The 17,389-nt window shown below is 43.6% G+C and overlaps 1 protein-coding gene across 2 annotated transcripts in view; it reads right to left on the reverse strand.

Moving 5' to 3' along the window:
* Positions 1-17,389, reverse strand: part of ACSL3 (acyl-CoA synthetase long chain family member 3) — a 72,773-nt gene that overhangs the window by 22,652 nt on the left and 32,732 nt on the right. For both annotated transcript variants that reach the window (XM_046644059.1, XM_046644058.1), the window contains 2 exons: positions 9,368-9,782; positions 633-810 (listed from right to left, as the gene is read on the reverse strand). In XM_046644059.1, coding sequence (XP_046500015.1) covers positions 633-810; positions 9,368-9,742 — 553 coding nt within the window. In that variant the 5' untranslated portion in view covers positions 9,743-9,782. The remainder of the gene's footprint in view (positions 1-632; positions 811-9,367; positions 9,783-17,389) is intronic.

Below are 17,389 nucleotides of genomic sequence, written 5' to 3' on the forward strand. Positions count from 1 at the left end.
CAAAAAGGTATGCCAGTTTTACAAAAACAGTGGAGGCATTTACAGCAAGAAATCTGGTAAAAGTAGCCTTTCTGGATCATCTACAGGCTAAGACAATGTCCATGCTTAACATCACTTTCGGCATGAAGACCTGTGAACTAAGCTTCCAGGACTACCTCACGGACTGAGGCACTGTGATTACCACTCCAAGAATTACAATATAAAAATTCTCCATATCGTCTAACCTTAGCAGCCCGGTTTGAGTATTGCAAGTGTTTTAGGGTTCAACTGTGACTACTGATGGAAGGGGCCTAACAACATGACACTGACTTCCGGGGAATTCCTGAGAGATGGGAGCAGAGCAGTGACCCAGGGGTGCAGGTCTAGTCCCCAACCCAGAAAGTCCTCTATTAAGAGGTGCAGTACCCCTTCCCACACTGAGTGTAAAATTTGTTCCACGACTGGTTCCAGTTGCAAAATAGACCAAGAATTCTACCTTGTAACAAAGAGTTCTCCGCTGATTGGATGCAAGGTGAAAGTTAACATCAGAATTTTAATCTCTTGAGAATGCAATATTCATAATAAAAAGTTAGTATCCTCTCTCCCACGGTAACATAAGGCCACTCTCCCAGAAAATAAGCATGCATACGTACGCTGAAAGTTATACATGAAGCACGCCTGGGCAGCGATCATCCACTCGGCCCTGGTTTCACAGAAGATGGCAATGTTGGTCTTCGGTTTCTGACCCAACATCTGTAAGCCGTTTCCAAAATTGAGAGCTCTAACAAAGACATCTTCATAGGACAGCCAATTATAGTGTCCAAGAATAACCTGATAAAACAAACAAAAAACATACAAATAGCTTTTAATGTAACCAAACTCTTAATTTCCAGAAAGAAGCCAGGATGTGTTCCAAACTTTACAGCAAACCAGAAGATTATATCTGCATGTAAATTATTTTTTTCTAACAAAAAGCTAGAAAGTGAGTTTCACATGAAAATTCTATTTTGAAAAATTACTATTTTGTGATATCTTCTATGACAACTCAAATCTCACACAATCTTTTAACTGTAATGGGGGGGGTGTTGTTTTTTGTTTTCAAAAATATTCAAGGTTTGATGAGATCTTAAAGGTCAACTTTCTGGCCAAAGGATCATATACTAATAATACACTTACAGATTTCATTTACTTAAACGATTTGGATGTTAGTTTAAAATTTAGCCTAGTATCAAGAACTACTGATATGAAAACTACTTCCCCTCTACTGATTGCTAGATTTCAACATCAGATGGTACAATATGATTCATAAACAGACACTGTCCAGACCCAAGTAACAGAAATATTTACGGCTGTTCAATTTGAACTGCTCTATCTAACTCTGGACAGCAAAGTAAACAAGCTTCTGTTTATGCAACCAGGAGGGGGACCGGTCCTATCACTCATCAAGGTCCCTCTGCTGAAGCCTGAAATGCTCACTGGCACCACGGCGCTTTCAACGTTTTCTCTGTGCTCACCAGAAGTGCAGGTAACATCAAGTCTACACTTAATAATCCCCTTTTAAAGCTGGCTAACATATTTTTGTCTTTATGAATTTTCTCCAACTTAGATCAGACCATAAATCCCCAATTACATACAGATTGGATAAAAAGCTCCTCTCGCTGAAAAAGTACACAGATAGCTCCCGAACACGGCTGTGTCATTAATATATGTTTCACACACCTTAAAACCATTTAACCATATTCATTTTCAACATTTAGGAGATTTCTAGAAATAAGAGGCTGGATGAAGATAAAAATCGAAAAAGGATAAATACTGCCCTCTAGTGTCCTATTCCATAATGAACTTAAGAAGTTCAATAAGAATTCTTATTTTGATGGATAAGGCACCTGTATTTCAAACACTTATTTGACTTTAGTGGTGCCAAAGTCTCACCTTGCTCTGCACCCCCACGAAATGCTCAGCACGGGGAGCTCCAATGCCTTCAAAAGGAGCTCTGTGGGGGTGAGAAGACAGATGAGATTTGGCTGAAACGTGCAGGAACTGGATTGCAATTAATAAGAATTTTACATTCCAAAGGCAAGCATGAGCTGCCTCCTAGATTCTAGCAGCTAAATGATGAGCTTGATAAGTTTCAGAAAATATATATATTCTTGAAAAGGCCTTAGAGATATAATCCAAATCCATAAACCCATTTGATGGTGCCACCATGTGGCAAAGAAATCAAATCATGAGTTTAATTCAAGTGTGACCAAAATCTGAATTTCATTTCATTCTTTTAACCACTGAACCTTCTGGTGATGATCTTTCCCACAAAGAACACATTTAAAGGACCCTACCTACCCCAAAATTTTATCTGATTTGTGCTGGAAAAAGTTTCCAATCCTAACTTTGTCGCTGCGGTTAGCCAACCCTGAGATGAAACTCATTTTTTTATTCCCTGCCTATGCTGCCGAACACTGGGAAACAACACGCAGCCTCATCATGCCATGATCATACGTCTCACTACCCAGTAGTCTGATCAAGTTTCCCGGTGTATTCACTGTCTCCCCCTCTGAAACGGCTATTTGAACCCACCTCTCTACTCAAATATCCTCCACGCTCGCCCTCCCGTCTCCACTTGCAGGTGATTACGCTGTCTCGTACTTTACTGTGAAATCAGAAATTAAACAGAAACTCCCTTATCTTCCTACCGCCAAGCTGAATGACCTACCCACGCCTGGCCATACTCTTTGCAGTCCCTCATGGTATCACAATGGCTGACACGTCCCTGACAAAAGCCAAACTCATGGGACCTTGCTTGGAAGAGCTTCCCAAATTTCCCTTTCTAGTCCTGACCACCCCTACCTGGACATCCAACTTACTCTTGACTCGATTACTCCACTGTGATGTCTCACAGACAGTCCCCGAATCCAGCCATTTCCCTCCGCCTCCCCATCATCTAGTGCATCTCTCCTCTGAAGTAACGAATGCCGACTGCCAACCTGCTTCCATCCTTATTCCCCTACAGCCCTTTCTCCAGACAGCAGCGAGTGTTCTTTGTGTCTGAATATAAATCAGCTTACTCCTCTGCTTAATACTCTGCAGTGTTGTCCCTTTCCAGTAGGAATGGAGTCCCAAACCTCACCCTGGCCTACAGAGCCCTAAGGGACCGAGACAGTGCCAGGTCTCTGTGCTCATCCCAAACCCCCTTCCCTGCCTCACTTCCGGTAATACAACTTTGTCCTTTCTGTCCCTCACGCAGGCTGGGCCAGGGCAGGAGTGAGGACGAGGCAAGACGGGCACGTAGGGCACAACCTTCAAGGACTGACTTTGAGGGTCTGAGCGCCTTCTGAAACTGTACCCTGAGGGCCTCAGCCAGCTGGGCTCATCCCCATTTCAGAGCCACTGCACTGCCCCACCCCACCACACAGAAGGTTCCTTCACAACATCGGCTCCCCCTTGTCACTCGGGCCTCCACTTAGCCATAACCTACCCAGAGAGGCTATCCGGGGTCTCCAACCAGCTGTATTCCTTCACAGCAGCTGTTAAACCTGTTAACTTCTTATTTACTGTCTCTTTTCCTCCCACACAACATAAGATCCATGAGAAGAGCAACCTGTGTGTCTTGTTCATAACTGCCTCCCGGGTGCCTAGAAGAGGACCTGGTATACTTAGCAACTACTCGCTAACTGTGTGGAATGGATGGGATAATTAAACACAACTTCAATTTACTCTGGGCTTTTAGGGGTTTTCTGACCTCTCTCCTCTAAGCAGCCTCACTTTTAAAAAGACTGCTTTAAAAAAAATCCCTATCCACCTGATCACGTAACACCCGTAGCTACTTTCGTTCTGATCACCATTCAATCACATATATTCTCTACCTATCATCTCTTAAATACTCTTACCCGCAACCCACATGAGACATAAATATGCTCAGCTTTCCCGAGTCGGGAAAATGAATGACTAGTGTGGCTGTGAATGACCATGGTGGAGTTTCTGAGCTGTTTCCTCGTTTGTAAACTTGGGGAGGGGGACAAGATGACCCCCTCGGTCGCCTTCCTCTCTCTCATTTAACTGGCTGTATTTTTATTCTGTGACAGGTGTGACACACACACGTGTAAATATCAGTGTCATCACTCAGATTATCACTGCCTGGGCCACAGGAACTTAATAATTCACAGTGTTCAGGAATATACGAAATCAGATGTGTTGATGATGCTGATAAGGGTCTCTTTTCTCAAAAGAAAACTATAAAAATAAAATGGAGATAACATACAGAACATTCTCTAAAATAAAAGCACACAAATCCTTAACCCTTCAGGGCCCTGAAGAATGAGACAGTCCAGCAGAGACCAAGTTGTCAGATGGCTGAGAGTTTAACCTCTATAAGCACTAGGACTTTTGTCTTTAACCATTTAGAATACAATTATTTCAAAATTATCCACTTTCCTGCCTTCTTCGACAAAGTACACTTGGCTGCATTTAACCATTCTCTCTGCAAATGAAGATTATTATAAACAAATTATTGTGAGGGAGCCAGAGAGTGTGAAAATACTCAAGAGATCTGGATGGCCTGTAAAAGTCACGATGCTGCTGCTGCCGAGGGCAGCTGACCTTTACAGCATTGACTATGTGCTAAGGACGCGGCAAGCATTAGCTCACTGCACTCTCAGAGTAACTCTAAGAGACAGTTACCATTATCATCCCTATTTTACAGAGGGGAAAACTGAGGCAGAGCGAGTAAGGTTAACTCGCTCAAAACCACACAGCTGTTAAGTGACAGGACTAGAATATGAACCCGCGCGGACTGCCTCCGGAATCGAAGTCCTGTACCCACCCCTGTGTGTGTGGATCACAGCAGGGGCGAGAGTGGAAGCAGAAGACCTGAAAAAAACCAAAAGGTAGGGAGGGGTGGGGGTAGTTGTTAGGGGAAAAACCCGATTCCTGTGTTTCTGGCTGGAGCCATCTGGGCCACAGTGGTGCCTTTATCAAAATGGGGACGACAGGACGACGAACAAGTATGAAAAGGGAAATTCTGAGTGGGGAGAGGACTATAATAACCAAACCACAAGTCCTGGCTAAAAGAGTACCATTATTTTTTATATAAATTATGATGTAAATGTCCTAATAAGTCAAAAAATAAACATCATACTCACATGCAAATAGGATAAGAAATGTGACTCTAGAGCAAGAAACACAAAAGCAGGCGCTGAGGGACAGGAAAGAGGCCGAGTCAATTCCCAGGAACAGAGACGAGTATTTGTGCTGTGTTTCTGGATCAATTTAGAAGGAACGTCACAGTGAAATCTTCTCTTTCTAAGCACTATAATAACACAGTTCCTTCTATTTCTTCTCTACTGGGTGTAAAATATGTAAGGAAAAAAATTACAGCGTTTCTGGTAGTTAGATCACTAAACGTTTGGGCTGGCCTTGTGCACTTTTATGTAAAATTATTTTTATTCTTTGCAACGCTTTTTCAGGTACGCGTATTTTAAAGATGCTCTGGAAACCAATCATTTCACTGTTCTTCATTTCAAAAGACAATAGAGCAAGCATTTGCCACTGGGAAGGCAGGAATCAGGAGATGCTGACACACATGCCAGGTGCGTAACTCTGCTGGTTTTTTAATAAAACCATATAAACTAAGACAATAGGACAACAGTCCTGAAAGAGCTTGCCGACCCACAGGAACATGGCAGCCTCTGCTGCTCTGCCTTCTGTTTATCTGTGCCCCTGCAGAGACCCGTCTTGGTGAAGCTGATGGCCACGCTACAGTGGGGAGAATTAGAACAGAATTGCCACCACTGCCTTTTCTTCCGCTTCTCCTTTGGTGGGAGCTCAAAAGAGACTTTTAGGGTAAGATGGAAACAAAGCTTCAGAGTTCATTAATTTGAAATAAGGGTCTGAGCACCTTTGTTTCAACCCTATCAGATACATTCTAGGGTTAGTCCCCAAAGCTCAGCCTCCAAAACAGGGCGGAAACTTTACCTATTGCTACATCCTTAGTTTTCTTTCCCAATTAAAGATTATCTTCAAACATGGACACTATTAAATGAAGACACACTTCATCACAAGCATGTGTGCGCCGCACTGCTGGGCGCCCACTGAGCGGAAGGCACACCGCCTGACAACTCCACTCCAGCGTCTCGGCGCCAGCTGAGAAAGATCCCCTTTTACTACCTATCAGAGCAGATGCTGCGGCTGTTGCAATACAACTGTGCAACAAGAAACCAACAGGGAAAACAGCCCAGCTTGTTTAACACGCAGTTGCGATGCCCACTGTCCAGTCCACAGGCCGCTGCTGCAGCTGCAGCACACACGGACAGAAAGTGAGGTCTTCACTGGCCAGTGGCACCGCGCACTGTCTTCTCACATAAGGCCAACAGGAAATACTGCTTCATTTATCATACACAAAACCTAAAAATTAACTTTATCTTCCCAATGAGCATAATTTCAAACAGGAAAAATGTAAATGTTTTCTCTATCAGAGTTTGCATAAAGACTTGTGGAAAAAGTCTGATGAATCGCAATGCCCACGGGAGGCAGACCTCCTGCACTAATGTGGGATGGACAGAAAAACGTGCTGACTGCAAACAGTTCTTCCCACCTTCCGATTTTACCATGAGTTCAAATGCTGCTTTGTTGAATAAACACGGACTACAAAGGCACCACGGTCAGGACAGGGCAGAAAAAGCCATGTACACTCACTCACACACACACACCACACACAAAGGGGAAAAAAACTTCCCTGTGTCCTTCGTGCATCCAGCCACATTTAAGGAACAACTATGACAGCCCTTAGAATTTTATTTTCTCTTAATTATACTGATACCTGAATTAAGAAGACATTCCATAGTCACCATATTATTCTCCTTTTTCCATACTTGGGAACTAGTTTGCTACTATGAGTACTGAAAAATTGTGCTAGCCCCATAAAAATGCCTATAACATGTGAAGGACACTGCAGAAAAATTAAGCTTCCTGCTAAAATAGGACTTCTGTTATATATGCTCAGATTAAAAATAAGAGAACCCAATCTTTGAATTCAAATAGCATTAAATCGAAAGACAAAAACGAATGTTTTTTTGGAGATAATATGAGCAGCATAGAATAGCAGACAAAGGAGTAGGAAACTTTTACTAGAAAATGTAGTGGTTTTGGTGCCTTTGTTTCAAACTACCAGATCTCTCAAAGACAGAATCAAAGATGGCATACCATAAAAAGTTGCAACTCAATGACAAAAATCAGGCAACAATATGACAATGTTTTGCAAATTATAACCTATAGACTAGAGAAGAATAATCAGGCACACTTAACTACACGACTTCAACTTCTAGAAACGCACTATTAACTCCAGCCAGATCTTAGGTTAATTTAGTAGAAAAAATTCATTCAAGTGAGGCAAAGCTAAGTCAGCAAAAAAACAGCGAATATGCTTTAAAAACAGAATGACCATATAATTCATCCAAACCACTTCTGAGACCAAGGGGGCACGAGGAATGCCAGACCGAGTGTACATCAGGACTTCGCAGGCATAACAAGATAAAAGATCCCTCTACTTCAAGGTGAGCAATACTTACAGATTCTGTTTTCTACGGTCAAATAACGTTTTTTTAATTCCTAGGAGTTACTGACATTAACTTGCTTGCCATGTCCTTGACATTCAGAAGAAAATGACCAAGGAATTTGTACACTAAGAGCAAAATGATCGGGCCACTAAGTCAGTCACACAGCACGCCCTGGGCCTGCAGCAACTGGAAGAGCTCTAGGCATCTCAGGCCAAAATGCAATCACCTGGCCTCTCCTCCAAGGTTGGAGAGCTCCTTCACGACTGAGAAGAAAGGCAGCAAGAGTCAGGATGTGGCTGGAAAAAAGGACGAGAGAAAAACAGCTTTGCCTACACAGATAGTAAACCTATAACCTGACCAAATTATCGACCAACTACAGGTCACCTTACTGCCTCTAAAAAACTTCACCTTCCATTTTTACCTACTGGAGCTTCAAGAACTGCTTATAGGAAGGTCATGTACCCAAGTTCATAAGGAGCACTTTCACATCATTTCTGTACTTCCTATCCTGCAGAGTGCTAACCTAACCCAGGATGCGAGTCTTCATGGTCACTCATATAATTCGGCCCATTGAAATCCCAAGATATTAAGATAATAAAAGCTAGAGCATTTACACTAGATGCCACAAACTGTTCTACATATATTATGTGTGTATATATACGTATACACTCACACACATTCAATTAATCCTCTCAACCACTCTGAGAGCTGGGATTAGATTAAGGCATACGGAGCGAGACAGCCTGGGTTCTAGTCCTGACTTTACCACTTGCCAGCTATGAATCCCTGGGTGAGTTACCTAATCTATCTGTGCCTCCGTGTTGTCCTGTGTAAAGTAAGGATGATAATACCAACTCATAGCGCTATTGTAAGTCTTAAGTTGATATATGGAAAGCTCTTAAAACAGCCTGGCTCAGAAGAAACGCCAATAAATGACAGCAATCATCTTCACCTCCACATTACAAATAAAGAACCTGAGGCCAACTAGTTAAACAACTTTTCCAAAGTCACAAAGCTGCTAAGTGGAAAAGCCGAGATTCAAACCTATAGGATCTGGAGTCCAGGCTCTTAACCACTATGTTACACTGCCTTTAAGAACGCCTTACTCTCTGTTTCAAATCAAAAGGCAGATTGTTCCATACTTGTGAAAAGAAATTCTGAAAAACCACGCAATTGCCACAACCAAAGTACCAAGACATTTGGCGCCCAATGGAACCTACGTTAAAATCAGAAACAGCAGGTCACACGCCAAAACACAGAGCAATTTCAAGCGCACACCGTTGCTTCCGGAACTACCCGGGAATACGCTTTCATGCCCCAAACTGCCGAGATGCTCTATTCCAAGCCCTGGGGAACATTCAGGCTCAGAAGCACCCTCACCAGTGGGCATTCCCAACATGGAAAACTAGGAACAAAGCCATGCTGGAGGATAGAAAGGGATGCGAGTAGTCTAGGCCCATCCTGCCCGTTTCTCCTGCAACATCAGCAAATTCTAACACAAGCAGGGGCCGGTTCCGTGGCAGGGTGGTGAAGTTTGCGTGCTCTGCTTCAGCAGCCCAGGGTTTCGTCAGTTTGAATCCTGGGCACAGACATGGCACCACTCATCAGGCCACGCTGAGGCAGCGTCCCACATAGCACAACCAGAGGCACTCACAACCAGAATCTACAAGTATGTACTGGCAGGCTTTGGGGAGAAGAATAAAAGAAAAACAAGAAGATGGGCAACAGTTGTTAGCTCAGGTGCCAATCTTTAAAAAAAAAATTCTAACACAAGCAGGCCGGGCTTGTGCCTTGCCACCATTCATTCAGAGGGACTTCAAAGGCAACAAAAGATATCTTACCTTTTTAAAAATTTTTCCATTTGGTTGCACTTCATCTTCCTCATTTAAAATTTCACGTGTTCCCAAGAGTCTTTTGTCCTTAAATTTGTTTTTCGCATACATAAAAACTTTATCTAGTGTATCACATCCAGGGTATAATACCGAAGCCAAGCCATCCAGACTATTGACAGATCTGTATGCAGAGTCGGGTTCTGAACTTACAGGCTTTGCTTTAATTTGGCTTGGTTTTTTTCTTGACTCAGACAAAAAATAATATGGAATGTATGTTAAAATAGTGTAAAGTGATATTACAAAATGTATGAAAAATAAAAGAACGGGGTTGATGGTCTGTTTGAGCTTCATGGTAGACGGTTTTGAAGACACGTGGTTATTCATAAGTGCTCAAAAAGCAGAATTAACAGATTTCCGTAAGAATCTAGAAGGAAGAAAAAGAAGTATTAGTTCAAAATCATTTTTAAATAACTTTAAAGAAAAATTCTTCATATTAGATAGGAAAATGACGATTTTTTTCCATCAAGCAGCAGCTAATACACTGGCCCCAGCAATGTCCTGTCCATTCCTGATATTTCTAAGAGACCCATTTGTATGTATCTATTAACAATGGAATGACCACAGAACAGCTGCCACAACATTCTGTAAACAGGTGGCTCTTTTCCAACCTAACGTTAAGTATCCACAAACACTTGCCAAGGGCAAGGACGGAGAAAGCCAGAAGACCTACAAAAGAATGGAGCCCCAAAGTGCGCCATCTCCTGCCCTCCAGTGGCTCATTACACTGGGGATGACCAGTACCTCACGTGTATGCCACATTCTCCTCTCCTGTGGCCCCACAGCCACTACTAAACAATCACTGCTTTCTTTCCCATGAGCCGGTTCTCTCAACCTAGGCAGCAACAAGCAAGTGGAGTTGGCAAACAACATGAAATTCACTTTCCAGAGCAGCTCTAGATATTTTCCAATTTAGGCAGGTTAAACTGTGGGGCACGAAGGCAGCAAACTTTGGACATTTTATACTGGCGTTCATCAGACTCACTGAGCATCTACTACTGTCAGATTCTGTTCTAAGTACAGGGACTAGCACAGTCTAAGTGCCTTCTCTCCTGAGCCTATACGCTCACTGGGAGAGGCAGGCAAACACAACGTATGCCTGTCAGGTGCTGATACATCCTACCAGGAAAAACAAACCCAGCCGAGGGACATACAAAGTGCCGGGCGAGGCTGGAGAGGCGCTCTAGCATACGGGTGGTCCACAAGAGCCTCTGGCACATGATATCTGAGCAGAGAGAGAAGGAAGAGAGAGGGTGAGCCCTGTGCCTATGTGGGGGAGAAAGGCACTCCAGGTAGAGAAACAGCCTTCATGTGGCACGTGGGTAATAGTGTCATTTTTGAGGAAACAAAAGTGAAGCAAATACTAACTAATGACTCCCCCAGCTCCAAATCCAGGGCTATGATATCTAGCGTTTCTCATCTCCTAACCCAGCCTCCACAGTGTAGAAATTCTATTCCAGGCAAGCGCAGCCAAGAGATCTGGGGAATCCCTCCTTCCACCCGGTTCCTACTCATGGGCAGAAGCTCTACCCGAGGCGCGGCAGGCCGAGAACAGCGGACACCAATCATCTTGCCTCAGCTCGTTCATAAGGCAGACACTGCAAACCGAGAGGACCAGTGGCTACAGCCACAGCCAGCACTCCACATGCAAAGCAAAGGACAAGCTGCTGTCCCCCCCGGCTCTGGAGCAACGGCACAGAGATCTGCAAAGGCCAGAGAAGCGGGCTGTAAAAACAGAGAACCCTAAGCAATCTCTAAGAGAGCTGACTGCAGGTGGCCTGAGATCCGGGAGGCTCAAGCCTAATGACGTTGTTGAAAACAATGGAGACTGGTACCTCCACGACAGCAACAAGCCCAAGAGCAGACCAACAGGAAGTGTAACAGAGAGCATCAGGGACAGAGATGCCTAAGAAGAACTTGAGTCGGACAGCTCAGACTGGCCTCACACACAACCCCTACAAAGGCCATCTAACTGGATCACACTGTGGGGCAAGTTCCGGCCCCGGGCTTAGCTGAAAACAATACAGCAATCGGCTGGCTGTGGGCAGAGAATAACTGCTGGGTGTGATACTGACAGAGGCAGACTTGGCAGAAATTTCACAAGGAGATCTGGGAAAGAGACAGTTAAAGAGAGCCCTCCTAAAACTGCTGTCACCCGGGAAGAAGGCCCTTCAAGGAAACTGGGGTCCCCAGGCTGTGCCCTCTGAGGAGCAACACCAGAGGATGCGCACTCAGAAAAAATAACCTTCACTGAAATAGGTTTTGGGGCCCAGGGCAGGCCACCCCAAAACAGCCCACAGTAGTATACTGATTATTTTGAATTAAAGTTACTTGAGAAGCAAAAGCTGTATTCTGACCCCCCTGTGTCTGTTTCCCCGAAAGCAGGAAATGAATCTCCCGGGTGAAAGGGGCCCTCCTTGCCTCCTCACCAGAGCCCGGGGACTGAGGGCCCAGAAGCCCGCAGAGACCAACCTGGTTAATTTACTCCTTCCAGCCTAAACTCCTCACTAATTCCGTACCTGAAATCTCAGTTACTTTATCCTGGCATTCCTCACAAATTTGTTTCTTTGTATAAAAGACACATATACTGCCCGCTTTTGTTCACTCTCCAGCATCATTTCTCTACGATCTCCACATGTATGTATTAAACTGGGTTCTTCTCTTCTTAATCTGGTCTGGTGTCAGTTTCATTATTAGTCCAGCCATGAGAACACAGGAAGGGGAGAAAGGAGATTTTCCCCCACTCGACACAGGCCAGCCAAGTCACTAAACAAATAAACAAGCAAACAACACAACAAGAAACCACAGAAAGGGGAGGGGAGAATCAGTATTCAGAATTGCTACAAACCATCTGATGTCCAGTTTACAAGAAAAAATTATGAGGCATGCAAATAAACAGGAAATTACAACTTATACATGGGGGGGAACAGGCAACAGAAACTGTCCTGGAGGGGCCCAAACATCAGACTTCACAGACAAGACACCAAAGCAGCTACTATAAATACATTCAAAGAACTAAAGGAACCCATGCTTTACAAACTAGAAGGCCAACTGTGCAATTTTACAAGCTAAGGAACACCTCTAACTTTGCCCATGTACAGCTGGTGAGAAGCCAAGACCCCCCCCCAAGATGATCCCCAGGCTCCGCTCACCATCCCAAGCTATTTTCTTTGAGAATGTATTGTGTAGTACTCTGGAGAATGAGTCCAGAGAATCTAGATTTTTGCCATATAGGGCATGAAGAGCCTTTGAATGTTTCTGTGTAGGAAAATGGCACGCTGAAAACAAATGGTCCTACTACTTCCAGGACATCAGAGCTGCAAAGAATTAAGGCACATAATTTGTACCTTAATAACCCAGGAAAATGATGTTATCTCAGTAAGTACTCTCTCTGAAATTTAATTTTGCATATTTGTACTTTGAATTAAAAAGTAAAACTGTAACTAAAACTATTTGTATCCACACATTATCAATATGACTGTATATATATAAAATCTTAAGGCATCCACTACAAAGCTAAGAGAACTAACAAAGAGTTCAGCAAAGGTTGCAGGATACAAAATGAATATAAAAAATCATTTCTATATACAGGCAATGAATAATCAGAAAATGAAGTTAACAATTATATTTACAACACTAATAGAAATAATACCTAGGATTAGATATAACAAGAAGTACAAAATTTGTACTATGAATACCACAAAACATTGTTTAAAGATATTAAAGACTTAAATAAATAGAAAAACATCCCTTGTTTATGGATTATAAGACTTAATATTGTTAAGAGGGCAACATTTCAAACTGATGTACAGATTGAACACAACCCCTACCAAAATCTCTGCTGGCTTTTATACAGAAATTTGTAAGCTGAGCCTAAAATTCACATGGAAATTCAAAGCAGCCAGAACAGTCAAAGCAATCTTGAAAAAGAACAAAGCTGGAGGACTCATCTATCTCAATTTCAAAACTTACTACAAAGCAACAGTAACATCAAGACCGTGTGGTCCCAGCCAAAGGAAAGACACACAGATCAACAGAATAGAAGTGACTAGAAATAAACTCCCATCTTATGGACAACTGATTTTCAACAAGGCAGAAAGAGCATTTAACAGGGAAAGAATAGTCTTTTCAACCAATGGTGCTGGAACAACTACATAGCTACACCTCAAACGATGAAGATGGTGCCCTTTCTTATATTATACAAAAAATTAACTCAAAATGGATCATGGTGCTGAAAGAGCGAGCTAAAACTATAAAAGTTTTAATAAGTACTAATCATTGAGTGTAGGCAGCACTTCAGGAAGAATACAGTAAAAGGTAGAGAGGCAAGTTCTGGCATTTTCTGAGAAGTCTTCTTGGATCAAATAACAACATATTATGACCTTAAAGGCTGGGGGAGGGAACAGGAACACAGATTTTTAATAGATGACACCACATAATTTGAACAAGCACCAAAAGAAGCAGGTGCTCAGGAAACAGCCAGCCACCCAGTAGAGCAGGGTGGGGATGAGGAGATGAGAGGAGGGGCAGGGTGTTACAGGCCTCAAACTGTAAAGGCCAAATTGTGGTGGCATTCGATGCTGGGGAAGGAATGTACTCCACATTTCAACGTACACAAACACACAGTTTTAGAAAATAACTGTATGCAGAGGATAACCTGAAGGCAGAGAAACAGGAGGCAACGAAATTACATAAAAGATCGCTGAAACAATCCTTTACTCCTCGATCAGGAGGCTAAGGTGGTGTGGCAGGGAGCCGGCAGCTGGAATTCCCAGCTCCTGAGTGTCCGGAGGGTGGCAGTGGGAGCGGCAGCTCCTCCAGCCCTTCCCAACAACTGAAATCATTCTGTTCAAATGGTGACGTGGTTTCCACATCTGAATCATGAACATAACAGTCATGAATTAGAGCAGCGGCAGTGAAAGGAGGCAATACAGTTTTGCTGCCTTCCACTGGGACAGATGGTGAGCCACGGTTGGATGGGTGGTGGACAGGAGATGAACACAAGTCGAAAGTAACGGGTTTAAGATGCCTGTGAGTCATCCAAACATATAAACCGTGAGACTTAAGAGGGGTCAAAGCTAGAAGCATACACACACAATAAGAGGCCGGACGAGACTGCCCAAAAAGAACACGGAGGAAATCTCCAAGATGAAGTGCAAGGACAGAAAACTTTTAAGGGAAAGCAGTGCCAAGACTGAGAGGAGGAAAATCTCACTGAAAAGACTAGGAAAGTAGGAGAACTTGGAGAGGCAGTGTCGCGAAAGCCAAGGGAGGGGAGAAGCAAGGAGAAGAGTTCAGTAATGTCAAACGCAGCCTCGATGTACCAGCCACATGCGAAGACATAAAATTTCTCTAAAAGGTTTCAGATAAACAAGGTGAGCATCCCCCTTTCAGAAAGCAAACCTGGACAATTACATCTGGTCACCTTTTCCTCCACAGCCCCTAGGTTTCCACTCTAGTTTAATAAGGCTTCATCCACCCCAGGGTTAAACCAACGGTATGCTTTATTTTTTTTCCTAGAATTTACGCAAATGTTACATCTAGATCTTTGATCACTATGGAGTTTACTTGTCCTACATTGTGTAAGGTAGAAAGCTAACTTTTCCTTTCAGATGAACTGCCTGAACCGTTCATTAAATAAACCACTCACTTTTTTAATTAACCAAAACGTCACCTTCAGCAGGAAGTTCTCATTCGTACTGGGATCTGTTTCTGGACGCTGCTCTGTTTCCGGGATCTATTTGTCTACAGCTTTGCTAATACCCTACTACTCCAGATACAGCAGACTGACAGCAGTGCTTCCCAACTGCATCAGTTACCTTACAGAGTATGTACAGTGAGACTCCTCAACCGCGTCTCCCCCGCTCCTCACCTCCCCATGCCTATGAATTAAGGCTCTGTGGCAGACTCATTCTTAAACAGCGGCCATGTGATTTTTAAGCACACTAATGTTTGGGAACCACTGCTTTAAATACCTGGTAAGATCCTCATTATCCATATTTTTCAAAATTTTCTTACCAATTCTTACAGATTTATTCTTCTACATAAATTTTAATGATTTAACATTTCTGCACGGTGAAAAAATTTTTAAAAATCAAACGGAAAAAAAAAACACATGACAAAATATACAAAGAGCCCCTACAAATTAAAAAAAAAAAAAAGCAACACAAAAACTGGGCAAAGAATAAGTACAGAAAAGCCAAAAAAGAGGAAATGCAGGTGCTAATACATACACGCAATATGTTCTCCTTTACTTGTAATAAAGATTAAAATGAAGCCATACCAATTTTCATGCAAAAGTTTTAAAAACATGTAAAAGACCACACTATCCAGAGTCCAGTGAAGTAACCCAGCCATATTTAAAACACAAACACATGGGGCCGGCCCGGTTGCGCAGCGGTTAAGCGTGCACGTTCCGCTTCGGTGGCCTGGGGTTCACTGATTCGGATCCCGGGTGTGGACATGGCACTGCTTGGCAAGCCATGCTGTGGTAGGCGTCCCACGTGGGCACGGATGTTAGCTCAGGGCCAGCCTTCCTCAGCAAAAAGAGGAGGACTGGCAGTAGTTAGCTCAGGGCTAATCTTCCTCAAAAAAAACACACACACAAACTCTTTGCAATCCCACACTCTGAACTCTCTTCTACAGAAAAACAAGTGTATGTTAAGCACATATGAACAGGATTCAGTCAGTCATTATTTCCCACACATTTACTGAACACAGACTTCACACCAAGCACTCTTCCAGACGATGGAGCCACAGTCGTGAACAAAACGTGAGGGGTAAACAGACGATAAACAAATAACTAAACATCATGAGGATCCAGGAGCCGCGGAGACAAATACAGCAGGTCAGAAGAAATGAATACTGTGGGAGGAGAGGGCTGCTGCCTTATAAAGTGGTTGAGAAAGGCGTCTCAGAAGCTATGAGCAGACAGTGAGAGAGAGGCCCATATGGATTCGTGGAAGAACATTCTAGCTGAGCCCAGGGAGGAAGGGGGGCAGGGAAAAGAGAGGAGGTCAGAGAGGATTTGGCGAGAAGGGGGCCAGATCCTGAAGGGCCTGGCAGGCCACCGTGAGAACTGTACTGAAATGAGGGAATCCTCTGATTCACCATAAAAAGGATGACTCCGCTGCCACGGGAGCAGGGAGACGAGTTGGGAGCCTTTGGAGGGATAGGCTGTGAGATGACAGTGGCTTAGACCAAATGAGGATGAAGGAGGTAGTGAGAAATGACCTGATTCTGCCTGTTTTGAAGCTACAGCCTTACACACAGTGAGAGAAAGGAGTCAAGAGTGAGAGAGAGGAGTCAAGAGTGACTCTAAGGTTTCTGGCTTGAGGCGTTGAAAAAAAAACTGAGGTGTCATTTACTAACAAAGGGAAGAGTGCAGGAGGAGCAGGTTTGGGGAAAGAATAGTTCAGTTCTGTGAAAGGTAACTTTGGGAGTTCTCAGCACACTGATGGCACTGACAGCCATGAGACTGGCAGAGACGGCCTTGAGAGTGAGAAGAGGTGCAGGGAGCAGATCGTGGGACATGACCACAGTTAGAGGACTTGAGGAGGCAAAGGGGGCATGAGAGAGGGGTCAGCGATGACAGACGAAACCAGGAGGGTGTGGTCACAGGAGGAGGATACTGACCAGATTTACACGTGTTACCGGCAAGCCAACAAAGATAGTGACTGAAATGCAAATAGAAACGCCAAGGAGACAAGACTTCACACCCATAGGACGGCTATTATCAATCAAACATAAAATAACAAGCACTGGCAAGGAGGTGGAGAAACTGGAACCCTTGTGCACAGCTGGTTGGGATGTAAAATGGTGCAGCTGCTACTGAAACCACTAAGAACCATGACAGGATGGTAGTGGAGTCACAAAAAGCCTGATGTTCAAATATGTAAGGAATGGGGTGATAGATGACTATAACAAGAAGGAACAGTAAGCAGTACAGTCTGAAGGCAAAGCTTGAAAGACATG

Source organism: Equus quagga, chromosome 17 (assembly GCF_021613505.1).
Source record: "Equus quagga isolate Etosha38 chromosome 17, UCLA_HA_Equagga_1.0, whole genome shotgun sequence".
Classification (NCBI taxonomy): Eukaryota; Metazoa; Chordata; class Mammalia; order Perissodactyla; family Equidae; genus Equus; species Equus quagga.